This window comes from Coturnix japonica, chromosome 1 (genome assembly GCF_054131305.1).
Source record: "Coturnix japonica strain WE chromosome 1, WE-NBRP24, whole genome shotgun sequence".
Classification (NCBI taxonomy): Eukaryota; Metazoa; Chordata; class Aves; order Galliformes; family Phasianidae; genus Coturnix; species Coturnix japonica.
In genome coordinates, this window is record NC_140663.1 from 97,034,192 (window position 1) to 97,049,354 (window position 15,163).

The 15,163-nt window shown below is 44.1% G+C and overlaps 1 protein-coding gene across 9 annotated transcripts in view; it reads right to left on the reverse strand.

Moving 5' to 3' along the window:
* RUNX1 (RUNX family transcription factor 1) overlaps positions 1-15,163 on the reverse strand; it is a 147,688-nt gene that overhangs the window by 23,852 nt on the left and 108,673 nt on the right. For 7 of the 9 annotated variants that reach the window (XM_085547776.1, XM_015882112.3, XM_085547764.1 and 4 more), the window contains one exon: positions 8,885-9,076. The exons of the other annotated variants lie outside the window; for them this stretch is intronic. In XM_085547776.1, the coding sequence (XP_085403902.1) occupies positions 8,885-9,076 (192 nt within the window). The remainder of the gene's footprint in view (positions 1-8,884; positions 9,077-15,163) is intronic. 9 annotated transcript variants of the gene reach the window in all.

Genomic DNA, 15,163 nt, shown 5'->3' on the forward strand with positions numbered 1-15,163 from the left:
GGAGTTGAACCCCAAGACCTGCAAGCTCTCAGAATCACCAATATTGAACTGATTATGTTGCTCAGTATAGATTAACCTCTGAAACAGACCTAGATATTTACAGTTAGAAATCAAGCTGACCTTCAGAGCAAACCCACAATTTTTTAATGGATCAATTTCCCATGCTTATGTTTTTCAGTGCTTTTAAGTGAAGAGATGTATATACAGAACAAAATGTCAGATAGAAGCAATCCTCTACTGACTATACAGTGTGGCTTCCCCACAATACTATTTTACAAAGCATATCCAAGAACACTGTTCTCCGCATGCAAACAATCTCCATTTGTAGGGGTTATAATATACTGAATGCATATAGGGAAAACCCACGAATAAGTTTACTAAGGGTGTATTGTGTACTCAGTCATGTGAGAAGAGCCCTGTGAACCCTTGACACACAGGGGATTACTGGAGAAGAGTGGCTTGACGTAACACCATCTTAAAGACATGGCAGTGGAAGAGGCAAGGGCATGCCTGCACTTGATGCTCTGAGGGAGCCCCTGCTTTATGGATGAAATCCTACTGGAGCTGGAGGGCTCAGCCCCACAGCCTGAATGAGGTCCACATAGAGATCCAGCATACTGAGTGGAGTGGAAGTCACTGAGATGAAAAATGAGAAGGTCTGGTGGATTCACATCTGTCTGGGCACAGGGACCAATGTGTGTGTTAGTCTTCTCATCTGTTACCTTCTTTGTTTTCTAAATTGCAAGTCTGGGGGGTGCCTGTGGACACTGTAGCATTTTGGGTTTGGAAAGGCTCAATACAGTATTTGACGGAAAACAATGCATTCAATTACTAAATCAAAGCAATATCTTCTGGCACACAGGCAGCAGCAGCAGCAGCTGAATAATAAGCTGGTTTCAGTGGGTGTTTGTTTTTAGGGTAAGGAGTTCTTATTTATTTATTTTCTTGTTTGTTTTATTTACCATGGGAGGTAATTTGAGCTCTGGTATCAAAACATGTCATGTTCTGCCAAGAGGGGATTAAAGAGAAGAATGCTATGGAAAGAAACTGGATTTGTCAGTAAAGAACTAAGAGATTTTATTTACCAGAGTTTTGCAATCAGTGCTTTTAATCTTCATCACAATTGGGCTATTCAAAGGCCAAGAATTTCCTTCGATGGCTAGTGAGGAATAATCCCAAAAAACAAAAAGCATCTGCCTCAAATGCTAGAATGCTGTCAAGCACACAGCCACTTTCTGCCCTCCAGGGTTCAGGGCAGTGGGGCAAGCAGGGATATTTGCTTTAGATAGCTTCAGCATATTGCTGCAACAGGTGGGCCTTTGTTGCTGAGGAAGAGAAATGGTGAGCTGGGATAAGATGTTCCCATGGAAAATCAAGAGAGCTCAGTGACACAGCTCATCAGTAGATATGAAATGTCACAGAGGTACAATAGAGCATGGCTCAGGGGAGGCTGGATGGAAGCTGCCATCCTGAAGGATGCTGAGCCTCTCCACTGCCCCAGAAGTGAGCAACCAAGAAGAGGACCCAGAGGCAGCAGCTCAGAAAGGTGTCTCCAGCACTGCTGTGCCATGGGGGAGTGAAGGAAGCAAGAAATGAGCCCAAGGAATTCACTCTTGTCTCTGACCATCACAGTGACCACTGAAAGCACTTACATGGGGTAATAGTAATGTACCTACAAGTTTCTTGTACCATGTTAAAGAGTGCCTACACTTTTGCAGTGGAGTGGGGAGTTTGGATTAGTGATTCAGAAATGGCAAAACTAAGTAAAACGGAGAGATCTGCTGTGAAACTGAAGAGGTGAAATGGGGATACTTGTTCCTGCCCACAAGCTCAGTTTCTCTAGTGGCATCCATCAGCTCAACATAGCTATCATGTGGCAAGAGACAGTGGACTGACTAATGAAAAACAGAACTGTGGCTGCCAAATTTAATCACCACCCAAAAGATTCAGTGAGGCAGATAGGGGCATTTCCAAAGGTATCTCTGTCATTGACACTGATTTCTCTGGGTCCAAGATGCTCGGCCACCTAACTAAAATCTTGCTAAGACACCTTTCTGATGTGATGAGTTTTCCTAATAACTCTTTAAAGTTTATGTGTTCCAAACAGCTTGCCAGAATGTATGCAGAATGACTCTGTCAAACCTTAGGCAAAACCTTCAACAACAACAGCAACAGAACACTATTAAGCTCCTTCCTTCTGCTTAAAAACCAAGGCTGTCATGTCTTCAGTAAAAGGTGCGCTTTAAGATGTGCCGTGTTGAGGATATAAAAGAAAAAACATAAGGAAAATTCGTGTAAGTGGAGATGTTGTTTGGGGACTGAGAACATATTTGCTGCCTTATCTACTGCTTTTATAACCTCAGGAAGTGCCAGGCAATTGGAATACAAAGATCGGTATCTTTGATATATATCGACACTTGGAAATCTTCTGGATTAAACATCATTACATAACTCTTTCCATTAGGGTGTTAAGTTGATGAAAAAGGGTTTCAAGACCTATTTTTTTTAATTTTTTTTTTATTTGAGAGCTGCATGCAAAGAGGCAGGCAGGGACTCAGAGCAAGGCTGGTGCCCTGCAGCTGTGCATGCTGCTTGGGGCTGAGGAACTCAACTCCTCGCCTAGCGCTGCCTCAGCTCTAACAAGCTGGGAAGGCTCTGATATGTGGCTGGGGGATCCAAACCCTCAAGGATGGCTTCCTGCCACAGGACTGGGGGAGGTCTTCTCCTCAGTGGGACAGGTACAAGGTTTGCAGCCCTGGCTACCCACATGCAGTGCTGGTGCTGGGGAGCTGGCTGAGGTCTGTCCTGGGACTGCTGGAGACATGGTGATGAAGGTGGGAGCCAAGAAGACACTGGGAATCTACAGGCAAAGACTGTGTCTCAGTTCTGAGAGGTGACTGAACAGAGCACTGACAACATTCCTGAGTCTTCCATTGCCTGTTCCAGAGAATGAACTGTTCCTCATTTGGTCTTGTTGAAGCCACAGGTGCAGGGAATTGATTGAACAGAACAAAATATAAGCCCCGAAAGCATCTCCGAGGTCATGCAGTCCAGCCACATCCTATATTGTGCATTTACATAACAGTAAGATCTAAGATATGTCTTAAATTACACCTTTTTGTCTCTAATCACTCCCTGGAAGGCAGCCAGCACTGCACAAATACCTCAGAACCATCTTCCAATTTCCTGCCTAAATTCATTGATGGCCAACGTAGAGAATAACCACTTGCTCCCAAGACAGCGTGGTCCTTCAGCACAAACAGGGCTCCCCCGTCCCTGGTGTAGAGCCCTTTTGCTGTGTTCACTGACTGCAACTATCTTTGCTCACAGCCTTTGTTTTGATGCCCTCAATAAACCCAACTTCTGATCTCTTTAGGGTAAGCTCTGTGCTCCTCTTATCATTCTAGTAGTTCATTTTGCACTCAGTGCTTAATTTTTCTTGGACTCTGGGTGATCGTGGATCAAACCGCAGATGAGATTTGTCTAGACATTTCTGTCTTGCTATGAATGAAGCATCCCACCTATGGTACATGAAAATGGCAAAACAGGGTCCTGCTTCAGACAGGTGAGAAGATGATGGGGAGGTGATGGTGGAATTAAAGTTTCTAATGCCAAACTCAGGGAATTCCTTGAGACCTCTTGTTTCTGAGCAACTTCTGGCTATTAACATCTCTCTTATGTCACACAGAACCAGCCCTGCACACAAACAAAGGCTCAGCAGGTAACAAAATTTTATCCCTGTCAAAATTAATAATATTTGGAAAAAACCTGACAGGTGTTAAGAACTTTTGAAATCAAATGAATGCCATACATCTTGATGCAAGGAGCCTATTTCCACAAAGGATGAAATGGCAAAGTGAAAAGCCATGTGAAGGGCTGGAGCCAAAAAACAATGAACCCAATGAAGCTGAGGGTTATTTACTACATACCTCTCGCTTATATCTTTAGCAGAGATATTTACAACTCATCTTCTTCCATTCTATAGAATACATTCTATACACACTACAACTTCACAAACATTCTCCAAGATATAGATATGGAAGGTGTTAGTTCCGCAGCAAAATGAGAAGTCTTGCTTGGCCAGAAGTGCTGCACAACTTAGTTTTCTGCTTCAGCAAATGGCAAAGAGTCATATTAATGATGTTCCCTTCTAATTTATGCTTTCAAGCAAACTTCTGTAAAACATGCTCCAATTTGGTCAACATGAGTAACTCTGGACAAAAACAACAACACCTGTGCCTTCAGAACTATGGGATAGGCTTGGGCACCCTTCAGAAGGAGGTTTACACAGATTTGTTAGTAGGGGTCATGAAAGAGGAGTGATTTTTTTTCCCTGAGTAGAATTCTATTAAACTGAATGAGAGGAGAATGGCTTTCAGTAAGCTAATTTGCATGGTTCATGCATGGTTCATGCACCATTCTGCTCATCCCTTCACATGGAAGCTGGTTTATGACACAGCAAATAAATAGTAGGGTGAGTCTGCTACTAATGATACTGTATCCTTTAAAGAGAAAAGCTGCTGAGGTTATTCATGGCAATATTAAAGCATTATCTGTCGAGACATAAAGATGAATCAACAAAACCTATTGTACTTCAGTGAAAAGGTATTTCTCCTTATAACATCTCCCCTTGATAGAGCCAGCTAAATAGATCTGCTTTGCAAGTATTTTGTGAAAACACCACTCATTCACCAAATTTCCTCTGACCTCCCAGTGGTCTTGGCACTCAAGCCTATGGGTCCTCGGCACCAGGGTGGCTTCACCTCTCCTTCACCTATTGCTCTCCTGCTTTGTGCTTCCAGGATGTTGCTTGCCCACCCCCAGTGTCTCCATTGAAGGGATGTGCCCTGGCCACTCACAGAATCCAAGCAGCCTGGCTTATGGTACAGAAATGTTGCTCTGGGAGTGGGGAGGTGAGCTCTGGGCATCCAGGAAAAAGCACTGGAGCACTGCATCGCTGGCTGTGTTGCTGGGAGATGACATCAGGGATGGCCTCCTGCCACAGCCCTGCTGGTCAGGGAAGGTGCTGATAGGCAGGATGCCAAGTTCTGGTGGAACTTGCTTGAGATACCTGAGTATATTTAGGGATGGAGAGGTCAGGTGGTTAATCAAGTGGAAACACGATGATGATATGCTGAGGGAATGGCAGGGAGAGGCAGACACAGCTCCACTGGATGTGAAAATACAGGCATTTAGCATACTGCACAGGGGGAAGTGCTGGCGAGTCTGGGATCCTGGGAGGCCATGTATCTGTCTTGGATGAGAGCTGCCTTTTACACGCTTCTGACTCTGCTAACCTGCAGCTTGCTGAGCTGATTCAAAATGGAAATATTAGGAACTGGGGCAGGATGCAATCATAGCAAGAACAAAGCTGCCTTAATTCCCCACGCTTAAACACCGCCCTTGACTCCACTAGTGCGTTTCCCTCGTTCATGGGAACCCAGATAAACTCAGGCTGTTTTTAGTAGAGCAAGATTACGATAGCAAAGACCTTGAAATGTCTCCTCAACAAAGCGCAGTGCACCTGGAGGAAGACAAAAGGCTGGCCTGTAACAAAATAATCTCTCCATCGTTAAGTTTTTTGCTAATTCAAAAAGCTGATCTCAACACGATCTCTGTTACTTCGCCATCGGTGCAGGTTCTGCTGCTTTGGTTAAAGATCTGTCAGCAGTTTTATTACAGACTCTCGTTTCCAGGGATTTGAGTCTTGCTCATAAAAACACGGTCCCAGCTGAAACTTAACATATAAGGTTACAAACCTTAAAAAAAAAGAAAGAGTGAGCAAGAGAGCTCAAATATTTCTAGGGCTATAAAAGCATAAACAGAAACAGAAGCATACAGCTTCCGTACAGACAGGAAAAATAGCTTTATTCCATCTATTTTTCCAACTCGCAGGTTATTAACAAATCACTAGTTGGAAGCATTCACTGGGATAATGTGAAAATGAAAATGGTTGAAGTAATTTAATTGCAGACATTTTAGGATGACATTCCTAACCTCCTAATTTGTTTAGGCTATTTATTAGCTCCGTGTTATTGCCTTAGAGGAATACCTTCCGAGGCTGATGACTTACAGATATAAAACATTTCTATTGGCCCTTAAAAAAAATCATACTCCAAAGGAACCATATGAATTCATATTCTTAAAATTCCTGCATTATGGATCTACCTACTCTAGTTAACATTAACCACTGTAAAATTACAAATTATATATTTACCGTCTGGTTCAGACCAGGTATTAGAAGAAACTCAACCATAATACATATAAAGATTTACATTTATTGCATGTGTAAATTCCAGTGTTCTGCAAGGGTTTTGCCTAAACTTTCATAAATAGCAACCCAACCCAGATGACAGAGCTCTATTTTCTCCTCCTCTGAGCAAAGGAAGGGGTGAGTTAAGGATGAAGTGTTAGCTGCTGTCTGAGCTCTAACTGCATTTCCTTATGCTGTGAGCTGGGTCAAAGCCTTTGACATGATACGCTCAGTACTTGCACAAAGTAATCTTTCAACTTAAAACATGTGTGATGTGGTAGAAGCCTTCTCTCCCCTTTTGTTCCCCTTTTGTCTGTGAATTGGTTATGGTTAGAAGTTTTAAATGAACAGGTGTACTCGCTTGCTCCTTGTGATATGAAAGAAGCATAAAACTCGATTATAGCGATTTATGGTCTCTTTACTTGCTTGGACTTGTATCCATGACACAAGCAGCTTTATGCTCAGTTTCAAGACTGGGTAAAATAGGAAGTTAAAATTAACCTCAATCCTTTTATAGACAAAAACCTCAACAAATAAACAGTGGTTTAGTGGCATGGCAACCTGCCCCTTTAAATCCAAAAACTATTCTGAGACGTCTATTTTGAGTTAGTTTTGCTTTTTTGAAAAATACAATTGGGCTTGAATGAAGAGAGGAGTAACCTGTGATTCATAATGGTGTGAGTTAAAGCACGATGTGACACTGCTCCATTGCTACTAGCAGTGCACGGGCTTTTTTGCCTCCTTCCCACATATAAAGCACCCCGTGCTCTCAAAGGATAGGAAGCATATCATTTTGGGCATCTCGTTCTGAAACATAAAAAAATACAAATGGAAACACCCCAGCTCTCTAGATATCCCCCAACAGACCAGCCTGACAGCCAGCCCTGCTTTCGGCACTAACAAATATACAGTGGTGGGGCAGCTCAGTCACAATCCAGCCCCTTTGCCCTGTTGCTACAGAAGGGCAAAGATGAGCCCTGACAGCCAAAAGGTGCCCACAGAAGGAGCCCAGCATCACAGAGGATTTGGACTTGAGTTTATATCACCAGCAGAGACTGCAGCTTCAACAAGTTGCTCAAGGAGGTCCTAGCATAACATACAATTCTGGACGCAGAAACTAGGGGGAACCCAGAGGAAGTTTTGGAGGACGGCACCAATATGGAAACGCTACCAGACCAGCTCAACTGCTGCCGCGTTCAGAGCTACATCTGCAGGTGACATGTATTAAAACCACATTCACGGAGAGTAAAGTAGAGCAACATACTAAATGTATTTCTGGAGAGAGCAGCTGAGTCCCCAGAAAGGCGAGAAGCTGTCCCAACAAGGGACCTCCATGCAAAACAAGGGAAGGGGGATAAGCATGGATGAACCTGATACTCTGCTAAGCATATAGAGTTCCGAAGAAGCCAAGGAATGCAAGTCTGTGACTGATACCTCCACACACAGAGCTACAGGCTGAGAAGTCACAGCAGCATGTGCATTAGCTTTTGCAGGAGCTGAGTTGTATGCAGAAGTCCACAGCACAGACTGATCTACAGCTCAGAATGGCAAAGGAGGTGAGAGCTGTGGGATGGCAAGTTGAAGGATTAGATCCAGGGAGGGAAGGTGCTTTGAGGTCCTCCTCTGTTGTTTGTTTGTTTGTTTGTTTGTTTTCCCTGCCTTTTACAACAATGTATACTTCTCAAAAATGCCCACTTCTGCTCCCTGTGAAGTCAACAGCAGGTTTGCAATAGATGTCAGTGGGACAAAGACCTCCCTTGAGGCAGCATGCATTATATTCTATAAGCAATAACATTTTATGTATGCACAAAAGTAAACCTCGACTTTAAAAACGAATACCAAAAAAAGAGCCTGTTGAAGAAATCTCTCTCCCCAGAGCACCAGCATAGAACCTCAACTATGACCGATTCATTCTGGGCAGAAGAGCAGAGGAGAACTACACTGGGAACAACTCTCACTGTAACAAGTACCATGCTCCATCCTTCCTTTGGCGCATCTCACTGTAACCTGCATCTTGATATGCATTTTGCAAATTGTGTTATCAGCTGACTGTAGCGATCTGATCCTTTGCTTACTATGTTGCAACAGATTTTGGTGGCAGATTTGATCTTAGCAGTGACAGATTCAGATCCAGCGGAGGCAGATAAGGTTTCCAACTGGGTTGCTTGGTTTCACTGGCATATGTGAACCTCCATCTCAGAGGAAATTGGGCTTCAGAGTCATCATTTTATAAGCTTTCAATCAAATACAACCCAGTGGATAACCACCAGCCCCGGAAATAAGTTCAAACCAGCCCTCTCACATTCAGGTCTTGGCTCTAAGGTCCTTTGCCTAAAGCTTACTTTGTGACTGCCTCCCTTGAAAGGTCAAATAAAGGCCTTGACAGCACATCTGTCTCATTCAAGCACACAATTAATTGATAACTACCCATCAAGTAATACACCTATAAATATTAAAAAAGCCTGTGATAATGCATCTTTGCAAGAAAACAAAGACTTGCAAGGTGTCCATGCGTCTTGGGACAGCCAAAAAAGGGAGATGGGAACAAGGCAGGAAGTGCCTCTGAGCCCAGGAGCTCTCAGCAGGGCTGGGTGGGTGCTGAGCGAGCAGGGGAGGATTTTGGGTACTTACCCTGAATCTGACTCTGAGGCTGAGGGTTAAAAGCAGTGGTGTGGTTCAAGGAGGCTCGTGGGTTGGGTGTGGGGGCTGGGTGGTGTGGGCTGACCCTCATGGCCGTACGACGCAACTGCTCCAGTTCACTCAGGCGCTCTGAAAAGGACAAGCTCCCGGGCTTTGTCTGCTCATCTAGTTTCTGACGATGTCCTATTGTGGGAGGGGGGGGAAAAAGATCAGAAAATCTCACTGATACATGAGGTCTGTTGACTTTTCTTTCAATTTTACTTTCTAAACCCCTCATCCACTGGAGAAGTATCTGAGTGGCTATCTGAAGTTATACTGAAAATACCTCTCTGCAAGGACAGGAGAAACAAACAGTGCATTGAAACCATATCATAGGGCAGCCCATGACATGGCGTACTCTGAAGAACCAGGCCCACTGGAAACAGCAGTGCCTCCTTACTACAACTCACTCTGGGAGAGGAGGCTTTTATAGAAGAAGTAACATCTGACAGGATGAATAACAGAAGGAAACTTGTGCTGGTCCCTGTGCTAACCCTGCATCAGAGTAACTCATCTGAAATGCAACCCTAGACTGTCATAAAGTACTGTACTCAGTACTGTGGGGCTGTAAAATAACAAACCCAAATAAATCTCATTTTTGGACTCTTTAGCAATTGCTTTCCAGACAGAAATAGGCAAGAAACACCAGTAGCTGGCAGAACTGCAGCTTCAAGGTCATGATGTCTCCCTTAGCAGCACTAGGAGTTTCCAAGACATGAGGTCCCACCAGACATCCAAATATAAGAAAGCAGACCCTAACATGGCAGAATAGGATGAAGCACAGTGGCACTGGCCTCAGCCATGAGGGAGGAGCAGGGCCTAGGGCCTGGCCTAGGGTAGGCCTTGGAATGCTGTCCCCATGGCACTCTGGTGCCATGACCTCACGGGGCTGCCAGGGGACAGGAAAGGAGCTGGAAAGGCCTTGCTTCCAGCATGGCATTGGGGTACATCCAGGTTTGTCCGGAAGAGCAGAGATCTGTCTTGCCACAGGCAGTACTGGTTTCAATATAAGCTTTAACTAGGAGCAATGAGCAGTATGCAAGGTAATGCATTTCTAACTGCTGCCCATCAATGCTCTCTGCTTTGGGACCCTCAGTGTAATGCTGCCACAAAATGTAATGTTGTTCAGTAGCAATGTGCACAGAATACACGAAGGATACCTCACCCACTGCAGCACTTGCTTTCTGTTTGGCACGATGAAAACATAAATTTTCTATCCTCATTTGCACCTTTTTAGGAGTTAACCTATCACCTTTTTCTTCTTACAGTTCACAGGAAACAAGCTGTTAGCAGAAAGACCATAAGAGGATTGTCTATGAAACACAAATTGTCCTATCAAAGATGCTTTTTGAAACAGAGAGCAAGATACTGATTGCAGCAGCAGTATGAGAAACCCAAACCCCACCTGTATTCAGTCAGTGGAATAGGATCCTCAGCTCCAGAGAGAGCACCTTCTGCTTTGGACCTTCACATGGATGCCATCAACCCTCTTTTCCCCCCAGTCTCAAATCTGCACTTTGCATTTGTCTCAAGAAATCAGCTGCCCTGTGAATCTTGTTGCTTATTCTTTCCCTTTCTTTTCTACATGAAAGCATGTTGTCCTGATGTGAATATATCTCAAATGTCTAGCCTAGAGGTCAATGAATGGACATCTTCAGTTCTACTTGCTCCATTGAAGAAGGTGGTGCTATCCACAGTTTTTGCCAAATATCATATTTCACTGTCTGTCTGCTCCCGATTTTCATCATCTTGCAATAAAAGGTTGCTTTTGGCAGCTCTCTGGGCATTTCCACCTCCTTTGCCTCTCTACCTCCTGTGCTCCTTTGGCAAGTCCTCCCTGAGCTCAAAGCATCAGCAGTGAAATGGACTGATACAAAACGTCTCCAAATAATCCACAAATTCCCATACTATTTAACATTTAAACATTTATAAACACCCAGCTTCCAATTTCGCATATCGGTGAATAAGCAACAAAAAGCTCTGTATGTCCTTTACTCTACAGAGCACTCTTTCATGCCAACCTAAAAGCGTAATCAAGACACAAGACCATTTTATGCACTAAGGGGAAAATGTACATTCAAAAACAGTTCCCAGTAGCTGCATTTCTAAAATTAAATTTTATAACTCGTATTATGGTTCCAAATCTCAGTGGCTCGGCGTTTCTTCCTGTTGCCAGGCCCTTTGGCACAGCATGAACTGTCTCAGATTCCACACTGTGCTATAAATTATCCCAAGAGGGGAAAAAAAAATTAAAATATAAAAAGACATATTATATAGCAGCGGTTTCACTGTTTAAGAGACCCATTAGGGCTTCCAAAAAGAAAAAGGGAGGCGGCGGAGGGAGGGGAGAAAGATGAAAAAGACTTCTATGGGATATTCTGGTGGGCCAAGAGCAAGCACTTCAGTTGTCAGCAGCACGGAGCTGGATGCTGCTCCTGACACTGGACTTAAATGTGAACACATGGAGTCATACAAGATGTGTAAAATACCTCATGCATTTGGATTAGCTTAAGCTTCAGCAGTCTGACCTGAGGTCTTGCAGAGCCAAGATTTAGATCCTTCCAAATTCATACCCCCAATGTAATTTACTCCTCATCCTGAATTCAATTCAGCCATTTTCTGCTGTTAAGTCAGCAGCCTGACCTCTTCGTACCCTGCTTTCTTCTCTCCTGGCCAGGCTGCTGCAGCTCCTGTCACGGCCCCAAGCTATCCTAAAGCCCAGCAGCCTCATGCACAGGCAAGCAGGTCCTACAGGCTACGTTCAGGCCAACCAGGCAGCAATCAGCCTTCCCCTCTGATGCACTGCATTTGTGTCTGAATTAAATTAACCAAAGGTGCAGCATCCCCCTGGGGTTACCACAGGGCACCCCTCTCCTGAACATACCTCTACAAGTCTCTTCATTGCCCATCCACCAACTAAAGCCCCAGATTTTAACTATCTGCGGTATTGACAGAGGGTGCCTCAGCTTGTGGCTTGCATGAAAACCCCACTTGTGTCATTGGAGGTCAAGGAATCAGCACCTGCAGGCTCTTCCTCGGGACAGCTCAGCTATTTATTTAGGTCTATATGTGGTGGCTTTGTGGTGGGAACTGCCAACAGATATCATCAGGGAATTGTCATCTCAGATGTAGCTACATAAGTGACCTTTGTTTATTTTTTTTTCCCGGTCAGAAGAGCTATCCAACCTTTTCTCCTTTGCCAGTTGCTATAGGTAGCAGCACAGAACCTGTTTTTGTGGTAGGAAAGTGAAGAGCCGTGTCAGAAAAATGTAACAAATATAAATAGTTTTCCCAAGCCACTATAAATGCACAGGCAGTGGCTTGCTAGGGTGACTTGTGTTTTTGTGTTTATTAGCTTTACTTTGAAGTTACCCTCTAAATAACTTGCTTAAGGAGCAGTCAAGTTGTCCTTAGCTCACCTCTGTAAAGCACAGGTCTATTATTATCCCCATTTTACAAGTGGAAAACTGAATCACGGGGAAACAAGGTGGCCTGCCCATGGTCAGACAGTGAACCTGCGGTGTATGCCTACCTCTCTCAGCTCAGCACTGTGCCCAGTCCACTAGTCTGCACAGAGCCATAGAATCACTGAATCGTTAAGGTTGGCAAAGACCTCTGAGATCACTCCCACCATGCCCACTGCCCACGTCCCTCAGTGCCACATCCACACGGCTCTTGAACACCTCCAGGGATGGTGACTACACCACCTCCCTGGGCAGCCTGTGCCACTGCAGCACTGCTCTTACTGAGAAGAAATTCCTAATACCTAACATGAACCTCCCCTGGAGCAACTTGAAGCTATTCCCTCTCATCCTATTGCTGTAACCTGGGAGAAGAGCCTGACTTCCATCTCACCACAACCTCCTCTCAGGTGGTTGTAGAGACTGATGAGGTCTCCCTCTTCTCCGCACTGAACAACCCCCGTTCCCTCAGCTGCTGTGCACCCCAGTAACAGCACACCCAAAACCATGCAGGGTGAAGAGAAGAGCTGGTGGCATTTTTGCTTCTTTCTCCCTCAGGGAAGTAGAGTTTGAGCCTTTGCTTACAATAAACAGGATATCCAGACTGTTTGGCTAAATTAAAGCATCGGGGGCTTCTTGACTTTTTTCTTTCTCCTTATCCCTTTAAAATACTGCCTCAGACAGGTCAGATACTTTTGTTTTAAACACAGAATATTAATCAAGAGAAAACATTAGTTTTTATAATACTTCTACATCAACACAACATGAAAGTGTTTTTCCTCTTTATATGAGGGAAACTCGGTTTTATAGACTTCAAGAGGCAGCGTAGTGCTCAGCTTGGACAGCAGCCACCAGCTCAGAGTGCTGGATGTGGAAGCAACCAGAATGATGTGTCTGGGCAGCCCTCATCCCACACACATCCAGGGGAGGTGTGAAGGTCTCCATGCTCTGCTCTGCCCATTGCAGCTACCTAAATCGCAGTGGGTGCTCAGCAGCAGATGGCCGCAATGAATTTGACCACAGCCCCCTGTCCCCAGAGGGAGCAGAACACCTCACTGTGCATCTCTTTCCTCAGGATGGAATAGGAGGCTTTTCACTCCCTGTGCAACCCAGAAGTGGAAATACACAGGAAAAGTGTCTGTTCAGGCTTTGCTGAAGCAGGGAGGTCCAGTCAGACCCAATGACATCTCACCACCTTAGAACTGCACTGGAAGCTGATCCAGGCACCTTCACTTTACAGGGCTGTTTGTGTGAGCGTCTTTGGTTTGGCTCCAGCTGTAGCTGGGTAAAAAATAAGCCATGTTTCATTGTGCCCAGCTAATAAATAGGGAAATGTATTTTACCATGGAGTTAAAACATATTCAATAATTCTGTATGCAGTGAAGACTGAGAAGAAACTATATTATTTCACTTTTTTTCTGGCATGAGAGCACACGCTTTTTAGTGTAAAAAATATATAGTCTTGTAAACAAAAATGTGTCATAGTACTTCCACACTATGACAAAGCTGGGTAAAGCAAAAGTTTGAAAATCAGCTGTTCTGCTTGTAAAATAAATTATATACACACACATATATATATATATGTATATTGCTAAAAATGGAAATAATGTCTGAGTGAATAATATTTTTCTATGTCTCAAGTGTTCCATAAAATAATTTACATAATTTTACAGCAACCAATGCAGCACCATTTACTGTATGTTAAATCAGACATGATCTGATCATGTACAGAGGTATGCACTCGCTTACAACTTCACAACTTCACTAACTGTTCTGATATGGCAGCCTATGGGGCTGTAGAAAATGACACTTGAAAATGAAATCAGACTGAAGAGTGGTTTCCTCCAGGGCCTCCACCACTTGGAAAGGACTTACATCACATTTGGGGATTGCAGAGGCTGCTGCAGGAGCACACTGAAGCGCACTAACCTCTTGTACAGCATTATAAATACTGTGTAAAATGCTACCAGTAGAGGAACTAGACAAACTATAGGATGTTTTCCTTCTCCTCTGTTAAAAAAGTGCTGCAGCAAGGAGAAATAAGGGCAATGGTAGACAGAGCTGAGTAGACTCATCAGCAATTATATTTTTTGGCTGTTTTTCTTAAGTACCGTGTAAGGAAAGCCTTATTTCCAGACAGTAGGAACATCACGGCAGACAGGATATTATGCTAAACATTCTTGTGCTGTGTCTGTAATTACCAGCAGAAGCAGTGTTGGTCATCAGACCCAACGTGACCTTAGGCACGAGGTACTGGGAAACGTGAGAATGAGACAGGGCATTATGCACATGCACCACTCCTGGCACAATGAACATCCAGATGTCCTTCAAAAGCCAAATGCCAAGTAATGCCAGCACCATGTAATGCCAAACACAGACAGGCTGACAACAGGAAATCTTTCCAGCTGTGTTTCTTCTATCAGCTCCCTGGCAAACCTTGGACTTTCCGTGCCTTTATGGAAAATCTGTTTGTTGTTCTGACTAACTGCAGACAAGCTAGACATTTCAGGTGTCATCCTTTGCTCTGTATTTAATTTTTCCACTCGATAATCCAATTTGGCTGTGTGTTAAGCAAGTGTCTGGTGATGCCAAGAAGGCAAACAAGGATTCATGTGGCACATTCACTCTCCAGCAGCTTCAACAGTGCAGACCCTTCTCTGTGGGAAATGTGAGGCAGCTGATGGCCTCTCTGATGGGGCTCTTCACCCCACACTCATCACAGAGGAGTAACACACAGTAGTAACTTGCAGCTCCTGCTGAGCAGCTGGGG